The sequence below is a fragment of the Lepisma saccharinum genome, chromosome 7, assembly GCF_977018435.1.
Source record: "Lepisma saccharinum chromosome 7, izLepSacc3.1, whole genome shotgun sequence".
Classification (NCBI taxonomy): Eukaryota; Metazoa; Arthropoda; class Insecta; order Zygentoma; family Lepismatidae; genus Lepisma; species Lepisma saccharinum.
This window is the reverse complement of record NC_139235.1, coordinates 62,264,213-62,287,159: the sequence shown is the minus strand read 5'-3', so window position 1 is coordinate 62,287,159 and position 22,947 is coordinate 62,264,213. Positions and strand designations below refer to the sequence as shown.

General features: G+C 36.5%; 1 protein-coding gene across 3 annotated transcripts in view; it reads left to right on the top strand.

The window, feature by feature from the left end:
• The window catches only part of LOC145989869 (uncharacterized), a 393,178-nt gene extending 370,853 nt beyond the window's left edge, over positions 1-22,325 (top strand). For all 3 annotated transcript variants that reach the window (XM_083125336.1, XM_083125334.1, XM_083125335.1), the window contains exons 3-4: positions 5,609-5,719; positions 14,491-22,325. In XM_083125336.1, the coding sequence (XP_082981462.1) occupies positions 5,609-5,719; positions 14,491-15,345 (966 nt within the window). In that variant the 3' untranslated portion in view covers positions 15,346-22,325. The remainder of the gene's footprint in view (positions 1-5,608; positions 5,720-14,490) is intronic.
• The last annotated feature ends 622 nt before the right edge of the window (positions 22,326-22,947 follow it).

Sequence of the window (22,947 nt, the reverse complement as noted above, 5' to 3'; positions counted from 1 at the left end):
AATAGAGAGAACGGCAAGAAATCAAGGAAGGAATACAAGCAAGATTCAAGAGTCATCCTTAAATTGTCGCGCGTAATTGCCATGTCATACAATTTGCATTGGACGCAATGAATCCTTCCTAAATAGGTAAACACAACACGAAAACAATTTATCTACAGTATAGCTTCTAATAATATTTCTGCTTAAGAGACTCAATAATGACCAAAATGTCATCTGTTTTACTCCACAGATCTTCAATTAACATAAATTACTGTAATTGAAATGAAATTATACACCGTGTATTTGTAAAAATTTACGTTATATAATTTTCTAGGGGGTGACCGTACGAGAATGTACCCAGAACTCTTGATTACCAGGACGATAGATTAAAATAAACATAGAAAATAAACAGGAAGGCGATGAAGAAAAGCAATACACAATTTCATAAATTGGAAACGAAGCACTAAAGAAGTACAAATAAAAAGTATACGAGAAAGAGTGGAACGCACAAAGAAAGAACTATGAACAAAACGAATCACAAACATCGAGAACGAAGGAATAGAACGATGAACGGGGAAAACAAGCAAGCATGGAGTAAACAAAACACCACCACAAAAAAATCAAAAGTGCATCTCTTCCCCTTCCCCACACAAACACACAATTGGTAAAAGAGACGACAAGATCTTCAAGTTCTCGACACAACTTTACATACACGTGCATTGGTTTGCAATTTAGTACGAAGAGATTACGGGTAATCGGAACAAGAGAGGGTCGTTGAAGAGCATGACGTAAAAACAGTCATCGGGAAAAGTAAACATGGAAATATATGTTTTACATTCTCCTCCCCCTTCTCCAAAATCGATTTGTTTGGTGGGGGGAGACGGGTATGAGTTCACATTGTTTGTTGCCATGGTGACTAAACGTGTGATTACCTCATTTTGCAGTACCAACTGTATGGTGGAACTAAAGTTGGCATTCTTTTTTATTTTTTGGCATCATATCATTGAGGTACGTATGTGGTTATTCCGTCGGCCCTTTCTTCACTTTCACTTGTGATTTTGCATTTTTATTTTCAGAAAGACTAGGAACAAAAGCGAAACAAACAGAGCTAGCTACTCATAAAACTGAAACAATCAAAGTCAAGAAGACTATATTTCAGTTCAGCTTGTTTCTTTGTTACTCAAAACGCTTGTAGGCAACAGTTCCTCCCATGTCGAAGTGCCATTTGAAGAAAATCCATTGTAAATGTCTTCTGCTAACCACAGATTATAAATTATTAATCTATAAGAGCGTCTTTGATATTGTCTGTGATTGGCTTTGAAATGTTTTGAGGATCCTACCTGATGACGTAGTGCTAAAGCTCTCGCCTTGTGGTCAAGGGCCCCGGGTTCGATAACAAATGAGGCACATAGTTGAGAAATGGAAATCTTTTAAAAGTCAAAGAAATCAAACTAGGAGTGAAGTCATTGAAAAGTTTTTTTTTCTTTTTTAGTGTGGTACTCACAGACGTAGCTAGAGAATAGAATTCCCACAATTGCAATACAGTTGAATCACAACATAATGTCAATGCTTTACAAAATACACCGTAATTGCAAAGTCAGTGAGAGATTTTAAATGACCACATAATTAAAGGGTTCAGTTCCACGTAGCGAATCATGCACCAAAAGAGGGACAAACTCCCCGATATACAGGATGTCCTGGTTAGAGGAGCACAAACATAACTGTTTAAAATATGAGAAACTACTCCTTATATCGTCTCGTAGTGAAGCTCAGATTTCAGTAGTCCACTTGTACGATCAATTGTGCTATTGAGTCACGCATGCGCAGAAACTGCAAGGCTACCGAGATCCCCAGATTTGACACCATTAGACTTTTTTGCATGGGGCTTCATTAAAGGTGTTGAGTACAAGAGGAAAGTTCACGATTTGGGGGATTTGAGACAGCGTATGTTTACGCTAACGCATAAAATGCTGGTCAACACTTTGCACGACTTTGAGTATCGTTTGGATATCTGTCGAGCTCCAAATGAGGTGTACCAGCGTACATAAAAACTTCCTCAGTTACTTTGTTACTTTGTACAAGAAAGTTTGTAAACTTTACAGATGCTAATGTATAGGGTGTTCCGTATAGGACGCCGAATTAAAAAATTAAATAAAAATAGCGAAAATACCATGAAAATAGTTATATTTCACATATACGAGTAAGTAGTAACATCTCCCATTTACATATGAAAGACAATGTCAGGCATATGTCCACCCCTACTGAGACTGCATTCATTTATACACTCCACAAAATTATTGATAACCCTCTCGCAGATGTCTGTCCCGATGCCTCCAATCACCCGTATGATTTTCGCCTTTAGTTCCAAAAGGGTTCATGGTTTGTTGGCGTACACCTGTGATTTCACAAACCCCCGTAAGAAGAAATCACAGGATGTAAGATCACACTCCACCTGCCAAAACCCACACCACACAGTCGTTCTCAGCGGATGAATGGATGGATTTCACGCTCCTGGATTCTTCGAGGATTTTCGGAAGGAAACCTCAACGAACGAGTCAAAACAATTGAGGCTACATTAATCTGCATGACAACTGATGCCAACATTGGTAAGAACAGGTCCGCCAACCTCGAAACAAAACTATAGAACTCGATTCAAATTCAGCATCCTATACGGAACACCCTTTATATGTGTACACTTTTTGTATACCTCTAGCCCGGACACCCTATATATCAGTGCATGGAAGTAACAATTACTTTTTAGAGTAATTCTAACTATAAGTAGCTACTTTTAAAAGTAAGACGCTGTATCTGTAACATAGTTACTTACTTGCAGTAGAAGAAATGTTATCAACAGTTACTTTACGACAACAAAGTTGTTAACTAGACAATTTGTAACGTGGGGAGAACAGATAAATCTGGCAACTTTGTTCCTAACTTCTCCGAATGCTAAGGTGACAGTATTTTAGTGGAATCACCCGTGGAAAGGAAGCTAGGCTTCGTTGCATGCTAAATTTAGAAACTCCACGTTACATTTCAAATCGTCATTTGTAATCGAACTAGAAGATTTCATTGTTTCGTTCCATACTATTTCAAGTATTTAAGTTCAGCAATATAAAGACCTAAACAAATTAACTCATATAAGTCTTCATATATTTATATTATTACAATTAACAACCAATGAGTGTGTGCAATTTTTGTTTGCAACAAAATTTGCAGCAGACGGTAGCTGTGCATGTAACTTTCCGAGCACACTGCTGGAAACATTGTTTATTGCAATAGTTCCTCTGTAAAGATTAGAGGCAAATAAGATATTTTGAAATCAGCGCATTCATCTTGGGTATCATTTCTATTCATTAATTCATCACTAGCATCATTACCGCATCATCACAATCCACCACTTCCATTTTACACAGACGTTGATGAGTGGAATGTATTGATAGCATTAAAGAGAAAAAAACATAACGCCGTTAGTATAGGCAGATATTCGTGCAAAAAATAACTTTCCAGTACAATATTGATATAAAAATTTCTCTATATGTAAGATGTATGTACTTACAGTACTGCATGGAACCACTTTCGCTCGCTCGTACTCGTTTGAGTCTCCCGCCTTTGAGCATTTACAATGCAATATCTTTTTAATGTGACAATAATCGTAGACACATATATACAAAACTAGCTGATTACCCGGCGTTGGCCGGATATTTATTTATCCCAATCTTGTATTAGACAGGAAAATAATGAATTCTACCTATAATGTAAAATGTAACTAATTTTAAATGTGATCATGAATGTTACGAAAACTATGGATTCGACACTAATGTAGGTCATTTGTGACATATTATTTTTCACCCCGTCTCACCCCCCATGCCGATAGGTGATGAACTTGGAGTTAAACCACATTGGGAGTGTCACGAAAACTATGGATTCCACACGTTTTCACAACACAAAATCATATCAGCCTGAATGTTAGACAACCCGAGAAACACTGTCGTTGTGCGGGATTGCATAGTGTCACGGGCACCAAGCTGCAATATGTGCGATGATACGGAGGGAGATGGATTCAGAATATTTCCCTAGTAATTCATTTACTTTAGCTTTTAGCTGTTTCCAAGTCACTTTTGCTACTAAGTACATGAAGAAAGGGAAGAATTTAGAGGGATCAAATATAGTGTTCAGTAAAGCTTAAAAAGCTTTCAGTGGTAGGTAGCAGTAGACACGCTGTCGTAATCAAATATTTTATGGGGATTATATGATCTGGGGGGATGCGGTATTGGCCTTGGGCGGGGGGGGGGGGGTTCGCACCCCGTTTTTGTGTGCATTTTGATGCACCAGAATTACAACATGAGCACTTTATGCACTTTAATAATGTGCTACTGCAGTAATATACAGTGCGTTCGAAAAGTAACTATACACCTATATAAAGCCGATTAGCTGTATTCCGTGCGCTGCGAGTAATGTTTTTTGCAAAGGTTGGTAATCCTGCGTTGTGTGCAGTTTGCTTCAGAGAGCCAATCAGCCTGGTGCTTTGAGACGAGAACGTGTCTGGTTCTTTGCTGTTCATTGTGTGCTCGTCGCCTGACGGATGTATAGTTACTTTTCGAACGCACTGTATTTGTGTTAACGCATTTCGGATTCTGTATGATAGGGGAAAATTCTTAAATACTCGTTTCCGTAAAAGCTACTGGCTTCCTGACGTGAAATGCTTCCTCGCGATCACCCCAGAACACAACAACATAATCAGGTGCGGTTTTGTTCAACATCAGTTCAATCTGAGCTATAAAGTGCAGAAACCGACACAGCAACACAAGTGGCGAACGGAAAGTGACTCACAATAAACAAACAAAAACACATAAGAATTGTGCTGCACAATCCGCGTAATTTTCGATGACAGTAGAACTGTGGACTCGACCACATGATAACTACTCCTGAGAGAAAAATATAAATAACAAAATATTAGGTCACAACACAAAGAAAGACACATGAAATAATACCAAAACCTTATCTGACAATCTAACACAGTATAGTCGTACATTTACTCATAGTAGTACTCTACGAAGGATATTTCTACCATGGATGGCCACAATATCCGGATAACGTATATACGGATTTTAAATTATCCTATATCCGTTTCGGATGCAACGGATAATCCGAATATCTGGATAATTCGAATATCCGGAGAGAACAGATTTGATAAAGGATTTGTGGAAAATACTTACAGTGAAATACGAAAATTACGAATAAAAGAATATGTGTATAGCCCGTAAAACGGATAAACAATAAAACTCTCAGGATAATACACACATTCGGATAATCCGAAAATCTGATATCCGAACATCATAATATCCGATATCCGGATAGAACAATCATCCGATATCTGGATAAAGCGTTACCCGGATTTGGCCATCCCTAATTTCAACTTGGTTCCTGCATGCTTTCCAGACAAGGCAGGGTACATCAAAAAACTCAAAGTTCATTCAGCATAAAATGCAAAAGGTAGGATGTATTGCACCTGGTCCTCGTATATCATGGCAACGTGTCTAATTACAAAGCACATGGATGGCTTGGTGGTCATCTCATGACAGTAACACGTCTTTCCCTCTACTTACCGTTTCACTTTCTGCTTCCGCAGGGCAAAGCGGCATGGCAGGAGAAGGAGAAGAGGTTGTCCGTCAGCGAGGTGGCTGTCAACCACAGGATAAAAGCTACGGAGGCTCATCGAAGATGGATGAAGCGAAATCGAGTAAGTATAGAGTTATGCTCAATTATGTAAGTTGCAGGTATGTATGAATAAATTTTGAAGTTTCCAATTTGAGTCTTCGAAATTTTTCACATCCGAATCACTCTTCAAATTATTTTTGCGCCTTATTTTTTTTTTCTGTTAACACTTCTCCACCTGCAGGAGCACTACCAAATTTTGAACTTACCTCTTTTTAACTTCTGACTTCTCCCCTTTACACTTATGAACTTGCCTTTTCACAGTTCTGTATTTGCTTATTTACACTTCTGATTTACCCCTTAAAATATCTGAATTTTCCCCTTTACACTTATGAATTTCCACATTCAACTTATGAATTTGCCTTTTCATCATTAAAATTTTGAATTTCTCACCTTTACACTTCTGAATTTGTCCCACAATACCTATGAATTTGTTCGCTAACCTTTTACACTTACGAACTTCCACTTAATGCTTTTAAACTTGTATTTTTACATGTCTGAATTTGACCCCTTTACACATCTGAATTTGCCTTTGACAGTTATGAATTTGTCCCTTAAGAATTTTGAATTTTCCCTTTAAGGTTCGGCTGGACCTTTGGCCGACGCCAGGGCAGCCGTTTTCAAAATTTCTCCTCCTGTCGAAAAATCGCTGGAATATTCCAAAATTTGAAAAGTTACATCAGCTTAGAATTTCTTCTAGAGCATTCACGTGATCTTCGTGTAGTTTGCTTTCACTGTACTCTAGATATTATCAATAGTTTAATAGATTTGCGTAGCTACAAAACTATTGTGAATATCTAGGCAAAAGCAAAAGCAAATCACACGAAGATTCACTCGAATGTTCTAGAAAGAATTCTCAGCAAAATTATGTAAATTTTCAGATTTTTTAATATCGTAGCGGTTTTTCGAAAGGATAGAAAATTCGTAAACAACTGCCCTGGCGTTGGCCAAACGTCCAGCCGGGCCTTAAACTCATGAATTTGTCCTTTAATACTTCTGTATTTGATTCAACGCCGTTAGGCCGATCTCCGTGGCGTAGTGGTTAGCACAGCGCGCTACGACGCCAGGGATCCCGGCTGGGCATGGGTGTTTTATGTGAGTGTCGCTTCATCAATTTTTTCACACAATCACTATCATTATCATCGTCACGATTAGCCAAACTGGCATAAATAGCAAAAATCAAGAAGTCAATTCAAATCAAAACCAACACCGCTAAGTAAAAGATGATAATGCTGCAATAATGTATTTAAAAACATGTAAAGTTAGCGTTTCAATACAGCCAAGAAACACAGGAAAAAAACACATAGACCTTGATGGGGCTCGTGACCCGCCCTTGGCACTAATTTCAGAAGCATTGAAAAGTGTCCCACATTCCAAAGTTATGATTTAAGGGAGTCCGCACTCTTCACAAATCGATCTCTTTGTGCGCCGACTCTCGCGATCCCGTCTCGCAGGCTGCGAAACAAAAGCAAATCAATTTGTCGCCATGGCTACGGCGATTGTGCCTTGTCATGTAGACGGCACAGAGGAAAGAATATTAGAGGAGCGGATCTAATGAAGTGTTGTTCACACCAGCGCCGCTCCTCGGGCGGGGTTGCCTAGGAGACGTCGCTTCCCGGTGTGGCTTCGGGGGAAATGCAGCCGGGTGCATCGGGAATCAAGCGATCGAATGCATCTACCTGGAACATGCATGTGAAAGTTGCTTTATCTCAGATCCGTCCGTGTGACGACGCAAAGAATCAAGCGGTAAATTAAAACAAAGCAGCAGACCCTATCGAGTTGGCCTTTTTTTAAAAGAAAAACTTCTCAATTTGACCCTTTACACTTTTTAACTTGCTTCCCTACACTTATAAATTTGTCCCTTAACACTTCTGATCTTTTCCCCTAACACTTTTGATTTTTTCCATTTACAGTTATTTTTTCCTTAATATTCTTTTAAAAAGTCCTTTCCACTCATGGGAATTTGTTCCTCAACTAACTAACTTACTCTCTAGCATTCCTAAGCCGCCCCCCGTGGCGGAGTCGTTAGCACATCGCGCTACGACGCCAGATATCCCGGGTTCGAATCCAAGCCTGGACATGGACGTTCATGAGTGTCCATTCATCAATTTCATCATATCACCACTCATCCCCATTTTCGCAAATTATCCAAAAGTAGCTACAAAAATAAAGCAATTCTAGCATTCTTAAACCCGAAGGTTTATGACTGCAGCAACACAAGCTTTTCATCTGTCCCGATCCTGTGCAAGATAAATCTAATCTTTTCCATCCTTACCTATTTCCTTTAGGTTAATCTCAATATTATCCCTCCATCTTCTTCTTGGCCTTTCTACAGGTCCCATACCATCAGGTTTCCCAACAAGAATCCTGTAAACTCTTCTCTCCTCTCCCAATCGTGTCGCATGGCCTGCTCATCTAAGACTTCTTTGTTCCTCAACTCTTACAAATTTTCTCTAACACTTTTCAATCTTTCCATTTACACTATGAATCGCCCTTTAATGTGTTGAATTTGCCTTTTTCAACTTCCATACTTGTCCATCTATAAATGTTTATTTGTCCTTTGCAATTATGAATTTGGCCCTTATTTATGAATTCATCTCAGTCTTTTTGACTTGTGTATTTTCTCCCCTTACATACGTATTTCTTCCATAGCAGTAATCAATTTGCCCAACACTTTTGAATCTTTCAATTTATATTGCCCCTTAATCTTTTGAATTTGCCTTTTCACACTTCTAAACCTTCTCCCTCCACACGTTTGAATGTTTAGAATTTGCCTTTGTACTTATGTATTCCATCCTCGATACTTTTAAATTCACCTTTTTATACTTCTTGATTTGGCTATAACACTTATGAATTTGTCCCTTTACACTTATCAATCTGTCTTTTTGCACTTAAGAATTTTTTTTGTTAACATTTACGAATTATTTTTGTAACACTTTTGAATCCTATCATTTAAGCTTATGGATTGGACCTTAATCTTTGAACATGCGTTTCTACACTTCTAAAATTGCCCTTTTTACATTTGAAATCTGTTCCTGAGGGGACTTGTCCCCCTTTGCAATGTCGAAAAATTGACTAATAATTATTAATTTCTATGTTATATTTTTGTTGCACTCATTATTTGCAAATTATTGTTTGACACCTTCAAATCAAAGGCGCCTGGGTTCTATTCTAGTCTGGATCACATTTCAGTGTATCATATCCTACTTTAAACTGTAACTCGAATCTCGAATTGTCCCCTTACTTAAAATATACTTTCTGTAGCATTTACGCAGCTATTTTAATTCTATTCAATCAAGATTCATAGTAGTTTTGTCAAAAAAAATTATCGGACCTTTACAAAAAATGTCAGTTATTTTCAAATAAATTTCTAAGATTTTTACTTACTTTAATTCGTTTTTCCATATATTCTCTAAGAGAATAAAAATGTGTATCAGCTGCCAGAAACACCATTCTAAAAGTATATATTTGTTACATGCAAATGTATTGTAGGAAATTAATTACTATTTACTAAACCGATAAAACTTCATATTGACTGCAGGCACATCAACCACATTTAACATTTCATGACTTTTTAATCATATATCGATTACCCTGATTTTTCCGCTGTTCTTGTAGAAATTTACAGGTGAGTTGAAATCCTGTTTATTTGGTATCTTCAGTTTAAACTCCTAATCATAAATGCTAAGGAGTTCGAGGTTCAATTTCCAGTGATGAAACAATGGAGGAGGTGGGAGTAATGTATAATCTGGCAGTAACAATACAAAGCAGGAAGAAGAATACAGAAAAATACAGCTTATAAATATAAACAATGGATTTAAAAGTGCCATTTCTTAGGGATGCTATTGTACAGTCACGAACATTTCTGGATTGTTACAACGCCACTGATTTGCAATGCCATAATAACAAACCAAAAGTGTCCGGGGACTGTACTGGGTGGGCACAATTAGAGTTCCCCTACTCAAAGCCCTGTGGAGCCCATTCGAAGCAACGGATTGCGATGAAACTTGATATAGAGGCTATGGAGAGCATGGGGTAGCAAATTCTGACGGAAAAAAATAGTTCAATTTTGTACCACCAGGTTGAAATGTGGCGCTGAAGTAACAACAACTAGTAATTTGGTTTATGTCGGTACAGCAATATTCTATATGCGTCCTCTCAATGTGAATGACCCTTTGGAAGAGTAAGGTAGTGTGAGACAAAGCGTTTTCCTGGACGTTTTTCACTAAGCACAAGATTTCAGCGCACATTTCAACCCGGTGGTGAAAATTTCAACCATTTTTTTATCGTCAGCAATCGCTTCCCCATGGTCTTCATAGCATCTATACCAAGTTTCATGGCAATCCTTTGCTTCGAACGCGCTCCAACTGGTTCTTAGCAGGGGGAATTTAATTCTAAGCGCCACATTTGCACCTGGTGGTGAAAATTTGAACTACTTTCCTCGTCAGCATTCGCTTCACAATGGTCTTCACACTCTCTATAACAAGTTTCAGCGCAATCCGTTCCTTCAAACTTTAGCTGTAGCCATCCATTACTACATATTTCATCAAAATGTTCTCAAATCTCTCTGATTACAGCATTCCATTCCAAGCACTGAATAGCTTTCCTCTTCCTCGTTTTTTGATAGTTTAGAGTGTTTTCCGACTCACAGATTGCAACACTGGAGAATAACAAATAGATCCAACAAGTTGCTCTCCCAACACGTTGCCGACAAACCTCCAAAAAAACTGACGACACCAATAACACGGCTGCATTTCATGTGTTACCATGGCAACCACAAAGCAAACTCGGAAAGCGGCCAATGGGTGACCCGAATGCAGGAAGAATGGATTAAGGAAGGGAGAAAGAGAGAAAAATGTCCTTGGAGGAGCCGGGTTCGATACCAAGGCGCGACGTGGGTGGACAGCATCATTTCGGCTTAGAGAGAGGAAATGGCTTTGGTGGTGGGGATTAACAATTCGTAGAGAAACCGGGGGTCGAAGAGATAGTATGTAAAGGTTAAACGAGTTGCAATCGAAGTCTGGTTATCGATTTGTTATCTTCAAAAAGACCCGATGAATATTATAACCAACCTCTTTGCTATATTCAGGATAGCCAGTCCTCTAAAAAAATCGGTTCCCTTAAATACATAGCCTATCGATTCATTGATGGATTCAGTTAATATAACGTCGCGTTATATGAAGAGATGATGAAATGGATGAAGGGACAATCACAAATACACATGGACAACACACAACTAGAGCTCGGAAGCTGATGGCCTAAAAATGTCAAGAAATGGCCTTAAAATTATTTTCAAATGACCTAAAATGGTTAAAAAATTATCAAAATTTTCGCACTGAAAATGAAGGCTTGATTTTTTTCATAAATTCAAAGAAAGTAATTGAATAATTTGATAAGACCCATTGTTGGGTGGTTTAAACTAATGAAACAAAAGGAAAAAAACAATTGAGTGCTAATGTTGCTTTCTACACTTTTACTTCAAGGTTACATAAAATAACTGCAAGGTTTTCTTTCAGATTGGGCCTTGCACGATAAAGTAGTGGGCCAACATCTTAAAATACAGTTGTGTATCGCAAACATCAGAATGTAATTTCTTTGTATTGACTAATTTGACCTCAAAACCAGAGATTAAATCTATTATAGTAGCCAGCAATGGAATCCCCAAGCAAGCTTCACACAAGATATTTTAAGTTTGCTGGAGGACAAATCAATTTGCCATACATTTCATTTGAAAATAATATTGTGCTTTCCATTGACCGTGTATTCGACTAATGGCGAACTTGCTAAAAATAACATGTCAGGAAATTTAAATATGTAAGTTATGCCAGCAAATGCATTTACAATTCACGACAAAACTGGGAAGGAGAAAAATAAAACTCAAAAAATAAGAGAAATATAAGAAAAAATACTGAAAAATAACATGAAAGCCAAAAATGCAGAAAAATGTAAAATGAAAACAATGTTTTCTGGTTCTGACTGAAGGGGAACGGTTTAGTATTGTTTTCAAAGCTCAGAAAAAAATATGATTAATTTTTTACAACTTCCAAGAAATACACAAAACACAAGCTCAAGAGAATATTATACTAGCTGTGAGTCCAGACGTCAGTGATGGGTTAGTCTGAAACGTGCAGTCCAGAGAGCACTACGTTGAAGAAAGCTTGACATTTGGGTGTCTCAAAGAAAGGGTCACCCCTTAGCCTTTCGAGGAATATATTGCCTATCATCTGTATGTTTTCGCCAAAGAAGAGAAATAATATTAGGAGATGGATTCCATTACATAAAAGTGCAAAAGCTTCGATTTTCATCCGCGAGTGTTCATTATCATCAATCATCATCATGGGGTCCCGGGTTCGATACCCGGTGGAGGCACAAGTGGTTCGGATCCCACTTTAAACTGTAGTCCCGATTAGCCTTACTGTGCATAAAGTGGACTTAAAACACCAAATCAATGAATCAATCATCATCATCATGGCCAAGAGAAAGGTGTAAATAAGCAAAGATATAAACTGAATACTACCGAATCATCCATGAATTATATTAAACGGTTGTTTAAGGTACTATATTAAAGCTGACAGCAGAAGCGTATTTTTTCCATTGAGTCCAGTATTACATTTAAATCTTGAGGAGGGTTCGGGATTAAGGAACAAAAGGCAGATGTGAGTCCGAAATGAATATAAAGATTTGAAAAAGAGTAATACTTGTACACCAGATGCGAATCAAAATTCTCGTCGGTGCAATGCATTGAGTGCCAACGAGGAAGAGAAAGAACTGAAAAAACAATTCAAAGATTGATTGATCGAATTTGTATTTTAAGTCCACTTTATGCACAGTAAGGCTAATCGGGACTGGACCTACAGTTTAAAGTGGGATCCAAACCACTATGTACCTCCACCTGGAATCGAACCCGGGAGCCCTTGAATTCAAAGAATGAAAGCTTGGTTTCAATCTAGCAAACAGCACCAGAACGAAAAGAAAACATCTGGCCTGCTCTTTCACACAGTTCAAACAGTTTAGATTGATTGATTGAATTCGATTTTACGTCGCTTTTCTGCCACTTGGCTAATCGCGACGATGAGCATGAGTGATGATGTGATGGAACTAATTAAGGGACGCTCAAAGTTGATTGTTTGCAACTGCCACATGAGAGGAAATACATATTCTAGAATGCATCGGACGCTTTGCTCAACATTCTTGAATTCGACAAAATTTAAATAAATGTGCACAGTACGTTACAAGTTTATTTTTCCAACTTTCATTTGGACTTGGAGATTTGTTTTTTCTTCACGAAAGAAATATGTTTTTATATACAGCCAAATGGTGACGCCACTGATTAGAATTCACGCTTCATTTAAAGCAAGGCGTATGTCATTGAGAACTCTTGCTCTCGTCGTGACAAGAGCACAAGTACTCATGTATCCTGTACCATATGCAGCCTGTATAACGAATGAGTGAAATAGGTTGCCTAATCTACAGGATGTGGCTTATTCATGAAAATAATGGGAGAGATTAATAAATAACAAATTGTTCTGTATGTCTATACTTATGTAATGAATACAATTTGTGACTGGATCGCATATATATATATATATATATATATATATATATATATATATATATATATATTGTAATTGTGTAATTATTATTATTATTATTATTATGTAAGCCTTCTGTTATTTGAGGATATACCTCTGTTGAAGGTAATAATAAGTAAATAAATGGATCGATGCGTTTCTGGTGCATAATATAAACGGTGCGGCAATGAATCGAGCGATTTTAAATACTCCACAGTTAAGACAAAATAATGCATACAAAACAAACGTAATTAAGACAAAATGAACTAATTTATTGACCGAAGAAGAAATACAAAAAAATACAAATATAGCCCTTTAATTGTGATTAATTTGAAAACATCATTACTATGTTGACCTCTATTTAGTTCCAGACACTCTATCAGTAAGGTAGGAATTTGAGCCACCTCTTCCTGGGTCCGATCTCTAAGTTCATTGAGGGTGCATGAGGGTTTGTTGGAAGACTTTTCCTTTCAATTAGCCCAAAAGAAAATAATCACAATAATAAAAACAGATCCGGTGGGCCAAGAAATAGCCCGTTGTTGTTTTGTAATACTGTTCTACAGCGAATGCGCGCTGTGCCTTTTTCTACTTCATCATGTACCTAAATATGTATTATCAAAAGGATATGTAGCAAAATATGTAGTATTAAAGAATATGTAATATTAATAGTAATCGAGTATTCAAGCAATTTCAAGAATTCTGCTAGATATTTATTTTATTTGAACATATTCAACATAATTTTATGGACATAAGTTGTTCAATTAAAATTTGTGTCAAATTTATAAACTCAAAAAAGCACAGCAAAATTTACATATTTAAGAAACCAATTTTGTGAATTAATAACTTTTTCACATCGCAAATTTTTGTAGAATATGTAAATATGTAAGAGAGCTCTTTGCAACTTTCGAAACAAATTGTAAAAAAAAAACCTTTGAAAAATCATGTCAGTTATATAATTCGTTGACATTTTCCTGTTCAAGGTATGTATCTAGAAAGGAATAGAATATGTAATTACATACAAATCCGGGCTCTAGTCATAACTAAAAGTAAAGCAGGCTCTGCAAGATGGCGGTAGTTAAGTGTTACCTATGACGCAACACCTAGCTATATCCAGCGTTGCAAAATCGCCCGATTCATTACCGAACCCTGTAGAATTGATGCATATAGTTTTCTGTGTGACCGTTGCACAAAGAAGTTGGATTAAAAGTGCTGTCTCTCTTTTCAGGTGAGGGATGCGTCGCTAGGAGACGACGAGGACGGATTCTACAGACAAAATGGTGCAGCGAATGTTGTTCTTTACGTTGGGTTGGGTATGATAGCGATTGGACTCGTCATAGCGTTCGTCGGGATGGGGGAGAAAGGGTTCAAGACTTTGGAACTCCGGCTAATAGGACCGAGTCTTATCGGAAGTGGTGTTTTGTTTTGTCTTCTCCGCATACTCTTTTGTACCTGTCCTTCGTATTGTAGATGTTTCAGGAGAAGAAAACCAGAAAGGAAGAAAGATCCGGAACACACGGATGAAGCGTCCTTAATCGATAACCACGGTGGTGTTTCGGGAGAAGCGTGGGCTTCGAAAAACGGGAAAATCGTGGGGAGCAAGAACGATGAGGGTTTGAAGACTGCCACGCCATCTTCGCATCAACCGAGAACACCCTTAAGTGCTGCCATCAGCGGCAGAAACGTGAGACCAAAGACCCACATTACTAACTTCATCGGTAGCCATAGTGACGACGAGGATAACGAAGCGGACTGTAGCACAAGCAGTGGTTGCGGCGGGAATAGGTCGTTAAGTGGCGCCTCTGGCGGCGGGAAGGGAAAGGGCAAGGGGAAATCGTCGGCGACGTCTCAGCAGAGGCACATGATGATGAACGGATTGGTCAATCCCGACCCCGACGCTCACAGGCTGGAGGACGAACTGGAGGAAGCGCTCAGGATAAGATCGTCGAGTTCTGTGAAGTCCACCGGAAGTGCAAGGAGTAATAGGTCGTTACCGCAAACGCATCGCACCTTCAGCGCAAGAGACATCTCGCGACAGGAGAACGAAATAGTGCTTAGTCCGTCAAAACTGGAAAACGTTTGAACGCAACCGGATGAAAAAAATCCAAGACGGACCAGAAACATGACAGAACGTCGGCCAAGCAAACAAGGAAGAAGCAATGAGTTCCTGAAGTGAATATGGCGACCCTTTGACCGCGTTCTTGTAACTATGTATATAGCTCCTACATTCTTACAGCCGCGTGTGCGGCTCGGATGTTTGTTTACCTGTAAAAAGAAACATATGTTAGCATTCGTTTCATTCGAGTGCCTATTTCGCTTCACTCTCAGCTACGTTGTTTTTTTTCCAAGGTACTTTAGAATAGAATGATAGCGTCTTTTGGGCCGATGTGATTGGGATAACTCGGCTGGGCAAAATTTTCATTTTGCGCTTGGGCTTATTTTCTATTCAAAGTGCCTTGCGTGGTGAAAAAAAAAGACTACAACTGTAGCCCATAGTTACAGAGATGGCCACGATTACGTCCGGAAACTGATGAATTATACATGCGGTGCGGAGATAAAGGGGGATTGTTACTGCAAACAAATTTTGGATTAAGCATGTCATGAGCTGGAACCACCAGGACGCTAAAAGGCACTAGGAGGCATGTGTTATCCATTTCCTGAGCTTCCGATACAGAGAATATTCCGGAAATGGCCATCCTGTTATTTCTCTCGCCAGAAGTGCATTGTTATCTACTGCTATTGTGAGAATATAACTGTTTTTTTAAAAACTTGAGCAATGGTAACTCTTGACTTTTATGGCTACGGCTGTATACTACATATGTATATACATATAATCTCTGTGATCAATATAAATTATCTCTCGACAAACAGACGACAAACGCGTGTACCAAGTATAGCGAATTCTGCGTCGACACCATCTCATTCTAGCCACAATTTACACCACTGTTACTGGTGTAATGACTACTTGCTAATACCTTAGCCAATTTACCTTCCAATAGCTTCTCTCCAACAAAACTTTGAATCAAAACCATGACAAGTAACTAGCATTAACTAAATATTAACCGAAAAACCCGTTTCCACTTATCTGTAACTTCTCTTTCTGGCCTTTGAAGAAATGTCTTTCTTGTCTTCATATAGTTAATAAACATCCTACTCATAGGTAAACTAGATATTCTTAGCTAAAAATGTTGTATTAAATAAGTCGACTCCATCAAGACCAATCAAGTTGATAACACACCGCTGCAACACAAAACTGAATGATAACTATAAAACCCATTTTTAATGCTGCATTAAGATCTGCAATCTTGCAGTTCTTTTACCCTATCTGATAGGTGATATGACCTGGTTCAAGAACTACTACTTTTTCTATATTAGAACATGTACGCACGTGTCTTTTTCAAGAGAACATGTGGAATGATTTAATTAATCCTTAAGAAATATTTTAAATATCATATTTGATATAACAATATGCTAACAAATCCAGTAAGCAATTAAGATTATGCAAACAGTTTCATTACTGGATTTAAAGTTTCCTTCTCCCTTATCAACTGGCATACTGGCATGGGTGGTACCAACCATTTTTGTAATTTTGATATAACATTGAATAGTAGCAATAATAATAAATAGCCTATAAATGGTTATGAACTAATAAAAATAAACGGTTATGTTTGTCACATAATTTATCATCATCACTATAATTTTCAAACTATTGTCATACGTTTGAGGAGACCTCGATTCAATACACAAGACGAGTAAATATCTGACAACTTTTCATAACTTTTTTCACATACTGAAATACATGTTTATTCTATTTGTCCATTATTTTTACATATCTTGTTCACAGATATGTAATTTCTGCTAAGGATGGGCCACTGGATGGTTGTCAAAGTTTTTGGCCATATTTTCAAATTAAAAATGTATGGTGGTATTCACATTGTTACAACATTATCCAAATAAGAAAAGTTTTCATTATATCATTAACTATATACACATACAATGCCGTTTTATTTTTATCATGAAATTTCTGCCTATTACATTTTGATACATACAGTACAGTACATACATGGCCCACATGGTTCACCCTTGGTACCGCCTATGCTTGTTTGAGGAAAATCTCTTAAACTTAAGGGGGGTTAATCATTCAGTTTAGTTAGGACATCTCCCATAACAGTTTCATTTTTGGAATTTTGAAAAATCATGGAACCATTTTTCCGTCTGGATTGACTGGTACAATGTGAAAATATGAAGTTCTGGGTCCTGCATTTTACACTATTTTTTTCAAACTAATGTGTAGTCTACTGGAATACTATGAACAATGCTGAATTCCAGGGAAGTCGACTTACTGATTCGACCCCCTCCTTATGCAATGCCCATACATATCAGTGATCCATTACATTGTTAAAATTTCTCTGTTGAGGCTAAGGATACGTAAACCCTATTGACTCTAACAATATCTAACACTGGAAGACATGTGTATGTATTGAAAGATAGGAGGAATGAATCTCTAGCCTCTTGAAGTGTATTATAGTGATTATTTCAACAAAACTATGTGAGCAATCTATACATATTTAAAATTCTGGTATGCAAGTGTTTATTTTCAACTTCTTCGGAAACTCATAAGAGTGACTAAAGTGCACGTGATCATGAGCTGTTCTCAATGACTTACAGTAGGATGGTTTAAGGAAGGAATACTCAGAGCTTGTTCATTCTTAGCATAGAACTCTCAGTGATATTCTCCGAAACTCCAAAGTGCACGCTACATTAGCACTAAACAAGCGTGAGATTTACAGATACAATCATATCTGTCACATACATCTGATTTACAACCGTAAAGAAATATTGATACTTTAAATGCCGTGCTATTTGTCACCAGATCAGGCCTTTTGAGCAGTTATGGCCTATCCCTTCCTTAATCATCGAAGCTCCAAGCAAGCTTAAATATAACATCTTTACAACAGTCCCGATTAGCCTATCTGTGCACAGTGACTTTAAAGAACAACTCAAACAAACAACAGGAGAGAAAAAATTGAATTCTAAGGTATGGACACTGCACCTTAACTAAAAATCACTTTAGATAACTTAACTCTCCGAGCCATTGGTTCTACAGCACAATCAAGCCCTCTTACTAAGGAAATAGAATTCTGATATTTTAAATAAACAAATATATTCATTTTTAGGTAGCCATGCCAACATTGTTTATGGGTTATTATGCATAGAATACTTTAAAAAATCAGCAAAAAGTATGAAAAAATTCAAAATCCAACAACAATTATTCACCAGAATTTCAACATGTTCTGAATTTCAGAATAACAAGCGAGAAGCCAAATGTCTTTAAGAAACAGTGGCAAATCAATCATTATATATCTTATGGTGTCGACGCAGACTTAACAAATAAATGAGACCATATCATCGGACATGTGATATCCATTATCATATATCTTTTATCTCTCTCTCTCTCTCTAAAAATTTTATGACAATTATTTTATAGAATGATTTTCAAACTTAGACCAAAACAAACATAAAGGGCACAAGCTTGCTGTTATAAAAAATCACACACACATATATTTATTTCAAATTCTAACAAATAGTACCTTAACCACTGGAACAAGATTACTAGTGTAGTAAAGCATTTTGTGCATATGCTGTTTGAAACTATGTGCCTTGCACCAGCTTTGTCACATACTAGGCTGAATATCTTCTAATTGTAACATGTATGAAAGGAGTAACAAATTCCAATAATTAAGGTCCAATATACCTAAGAAATTATGAAAAACATATCCAGTGAACATATCTTTTAGAGATAAAGCATGAAGAACAACACTGATCATCTAACAGCCCATTATAATGCAACACTCATATCATAGAAGATCACCATATTTTCGCAGTGCCAAATATTCAAGTGTTAGATCAGTCAATAACCTCAGCAAACAATTTCATGGGAAATTAACAGTTTATGTAAATCCAGATAGTAACAAGTTTTAATTGATGCTGTAAACACACAAAAGTTTTATCTTCTTCCTTTTTGTTATGCCGATTTATGAAGTTAAGGCTTTCTAAGTTACAAGGCTTGGTACATAACATTACATCAACCCTACAATAATTTCATGCTAATGTTTATTACATTCTTGAAATGCTTCAGCTTTAACATTAATACATACATGTTATAGATGTACATAGATAAACAAACAGTTCAAAGGATATTCTTTCAATGCATCCCACTGACAACCTCTAAAAACAAACCACTATCCTATTATTCTATTTATGTACTTAACAACTCTGTAAGCATTGGAATATATTTCAAATGCCTTCGGTACATCAATACCTGCTGTAAGAAAAATAACACTACATCAGAAAGAAAGCTAAATAGTTTCAATTAACACATTTACATTCAAATTCAAAAGAAATGCAGTGGGACCCTGATTTTACGTTCCCGTATTTTTCATTTTTCCGCATGATACATTGAATCTTTATGGTCCCAATAAAGCAAAATGTTTTAAAAATTTTCCTCGATTTTAAGTTTTCTTCAGCTTGGTTCCTTGAAAAACATAAAATCGAGGTTCCACTGTATATATAAAATTGAAGCATATCGTACTTCAGAATATGGAATTGATACTGGTAGTACGAATTGTACTCTGTTACAATTGCATGAACAACTTCAGAAACTTCCAATTTTGAATTTATCTGTTAATGTTGAAAATATGTTTGTTACAATTGTGTTTGATCATGCAAAACGTCAAGGTGTTACAAATGATAAAGAGATCTTCCAGATCTTCCTAATTACAAATATTTATGTTATATATGTTGTTAAATCAATTGACTATATCTGTAATATTTCAAATGTTATTTAGGTTATTAAAAATCTAATTTCAGAAACCATTATTCAACACACAAAATTGCAAAGTGCAGTTAAAATGTGTACTCTCTCACTGGAGTATTCAATATATTTTGATTGTAGATCTTGCATATAATGGTTTAGTGCGATGCTTTCAAAATTTGTACATATACATCTAATACACATTCATGGCAAATTGATAGTTATGCAAAATTATCTTTAAAATATTATTGTAAAGCCCTTAATACGAATGTGTTAAACTTGAAGAGATAAAATCCTATTTTGTCAAGGTTGGAGATAACAGATGTTCCTGTTTCATAATGCAAAATATTCTTGTAATGATACTTACACTGCTTCCACATAGGATTTTAAAATAGCAATAATTTATGCATTGCAGTTTATTTTTCTAACACTACTTACTATTGCATTAATTGTAAAATTATTTTAAACCTAACATCAGCTTTTGAAAGGAATGATTAAAGATTATCCTCATTGGGAAAATGGCTGTGATGTCACACTTAGAGACCAGGGGAGGGATACCAAAAACTGCGTACCAAAATTTTCTTATCATTATCACAAAATGATATGAATATGCTAATTTGCACATTATTATATAGATATAATATGTGTTATGAAATAAGTTTTATAATTCTTTTGCTCTCTTGCCATTGTTCAAAACTGTGCTAAAAGTGGGTTCAAACAATAATGGGCACACAAAATTAGTAAATGCAAAACTGTGACAATAGGCATAAAATTGCAAGAGAGTCTACTATGCAGTCCTCTGAAATGAACACAGGCTGACAATCCTGAAACAGTAACATCTGAAAGCAGTATGCCTAAAGAAGAGGGGGAGATTCATTACATGTCATAACCATCACTTCATGGCAAAGCATTCCTTTTTTTAAAAAAAGGGGAGGGGATGTATGCGATAGTTGTAAAATAAAGCACTGGTTTAACAAAAAGAAGGGGGAGAGATTATGACCTCTTCCAATACATTACTCGGCATGCTACTGCATGAAAATCACACACGCACACATAAGCAAGCTACTGCAGATGTACAACAGGGTTGCCAGCATATGCAATCAAGAAGTTCAACCGTAAAACTTGGAACGCAACAAAAGAATAGCGCATTGGTAGAGAGATTAAAAGTATCGACCATTGACAGTGTAAACATTAGGAACTATATTATATATGTTACCGAACAAAACAAAGCTTTCTATACGCTTTTGTCGTGATATAAGAATATTTCTTTCAGTATCATCTGCTAAATCTCATATTGTACTCATGGACATTGATGATTCAATCATGAACATTGCTTACATTCTAAGACTGTCATTGATCGCCTGTCCTTAATTCTAGCCATTGTACCTCTGTCTTTTTGCTACCTGGACTTTTATGTGTACACCTGTGTGCCTCTTCTGTATACAAGAACTGAGGAATAGTAACAGAGCTTCTTGTCGTAGGAAAAAATAATTAAACATTATTTCAGATTGAGAAGAAGAAAATTAAGCATTTCACATAACATGTCCGTGTTTTATGCACAATAATTTTACTTTCAGAATTGACAGTGTTCACTTTTCATGTTTTAGCTAATACGGTGAATAAATTATTAGCTAACACTATGTTAAATTACTGAAACTAGCCTTCTTCAAGCTATTTTGCACAAATTGGCAATAATTATTGTTCCTCCTTTGTTTTCACTTTCACATGCTCTTATATTTTGAGTATGTGTCTTCACATAAGCGACACTCCATGTTGCTTGAAAAGCAACACAAACTTGAGTCCAACAAAACATGATGTTAACTAACGCCACCGTGACCATTCTGTGAACTACAAGGCACATTATCATGCTGTGCAAGACAGAATAAGAAGAAGGTCTAGTAACAGCTATAAATATATGCATTACTGAAAAAGTCAGCTTTTTTGTATTGAGTTGTCATTTAAGTTTTGCAACTCATTGAATACATTAAAAAAGATATATTAAACACAAAGGTATTATATTACATACCCGAAAGACATTATATCCCATGCAATAGTAATTTAATCCTACTCAGGAAAAAAATGTTCATATCTGCTGCTTTTCTTCTTCTCTATCACTGATATTATACTGCTGTTCAAAGAGATATTTCGCTAACCATTTTATAAAAGAAATAATTCTCAATCCACAATTTGTTATAACCAATACTCTCTATTAATACAATACACATCTATTTATTTACATTGTACATAGTGTGAAGCAAAACAAATATAATTTTTCTTGAATAATGGAAAATAAAGGAAATAAACATTTTTGTAAAATATATCTATTATAAAAATTTGTTAGTTTTATTTCATATTTGTTCCTGTTTCGTTTTCAGGGATAAGCATGGCTTTCTCCACAATGTTTTCTAATAGGTAGCTTGTAACATGTACAGTGGGATCCATGAGTATTACCGTGCAAATTGTCAATGACTATTTTAAATAATTTTTCTCTTGCATACTATGGATTTTTATGTATGCTGGTGCAGAAGTTGTCAACAGCTTAATTTGAGTTTTCTTCTAATTCTTGAACCTCTTATTGGGTCAAATAAAGTGCATGAACATGGTGATGGACAATTTGCACGGTAATGCTCATGGATCGCACTTTACAGTGTTAATTACACATTTTTACATTTATCTTTAATGTGCTAGGTTATTCAAGTTGATGTCATGTTACTTTCACCATTTGATAGTTGGTGAAGATGGTCCTTGTAACCTCATTTGCTACAATAATAATAGACGTAAGCGAGTTACTATTTCCATAAAACTTAGATGTAGAGGTTCTATGAATTTTAGTAGCCTCTGCCACCATCTACTTTGGAACTCGTTGCTTCA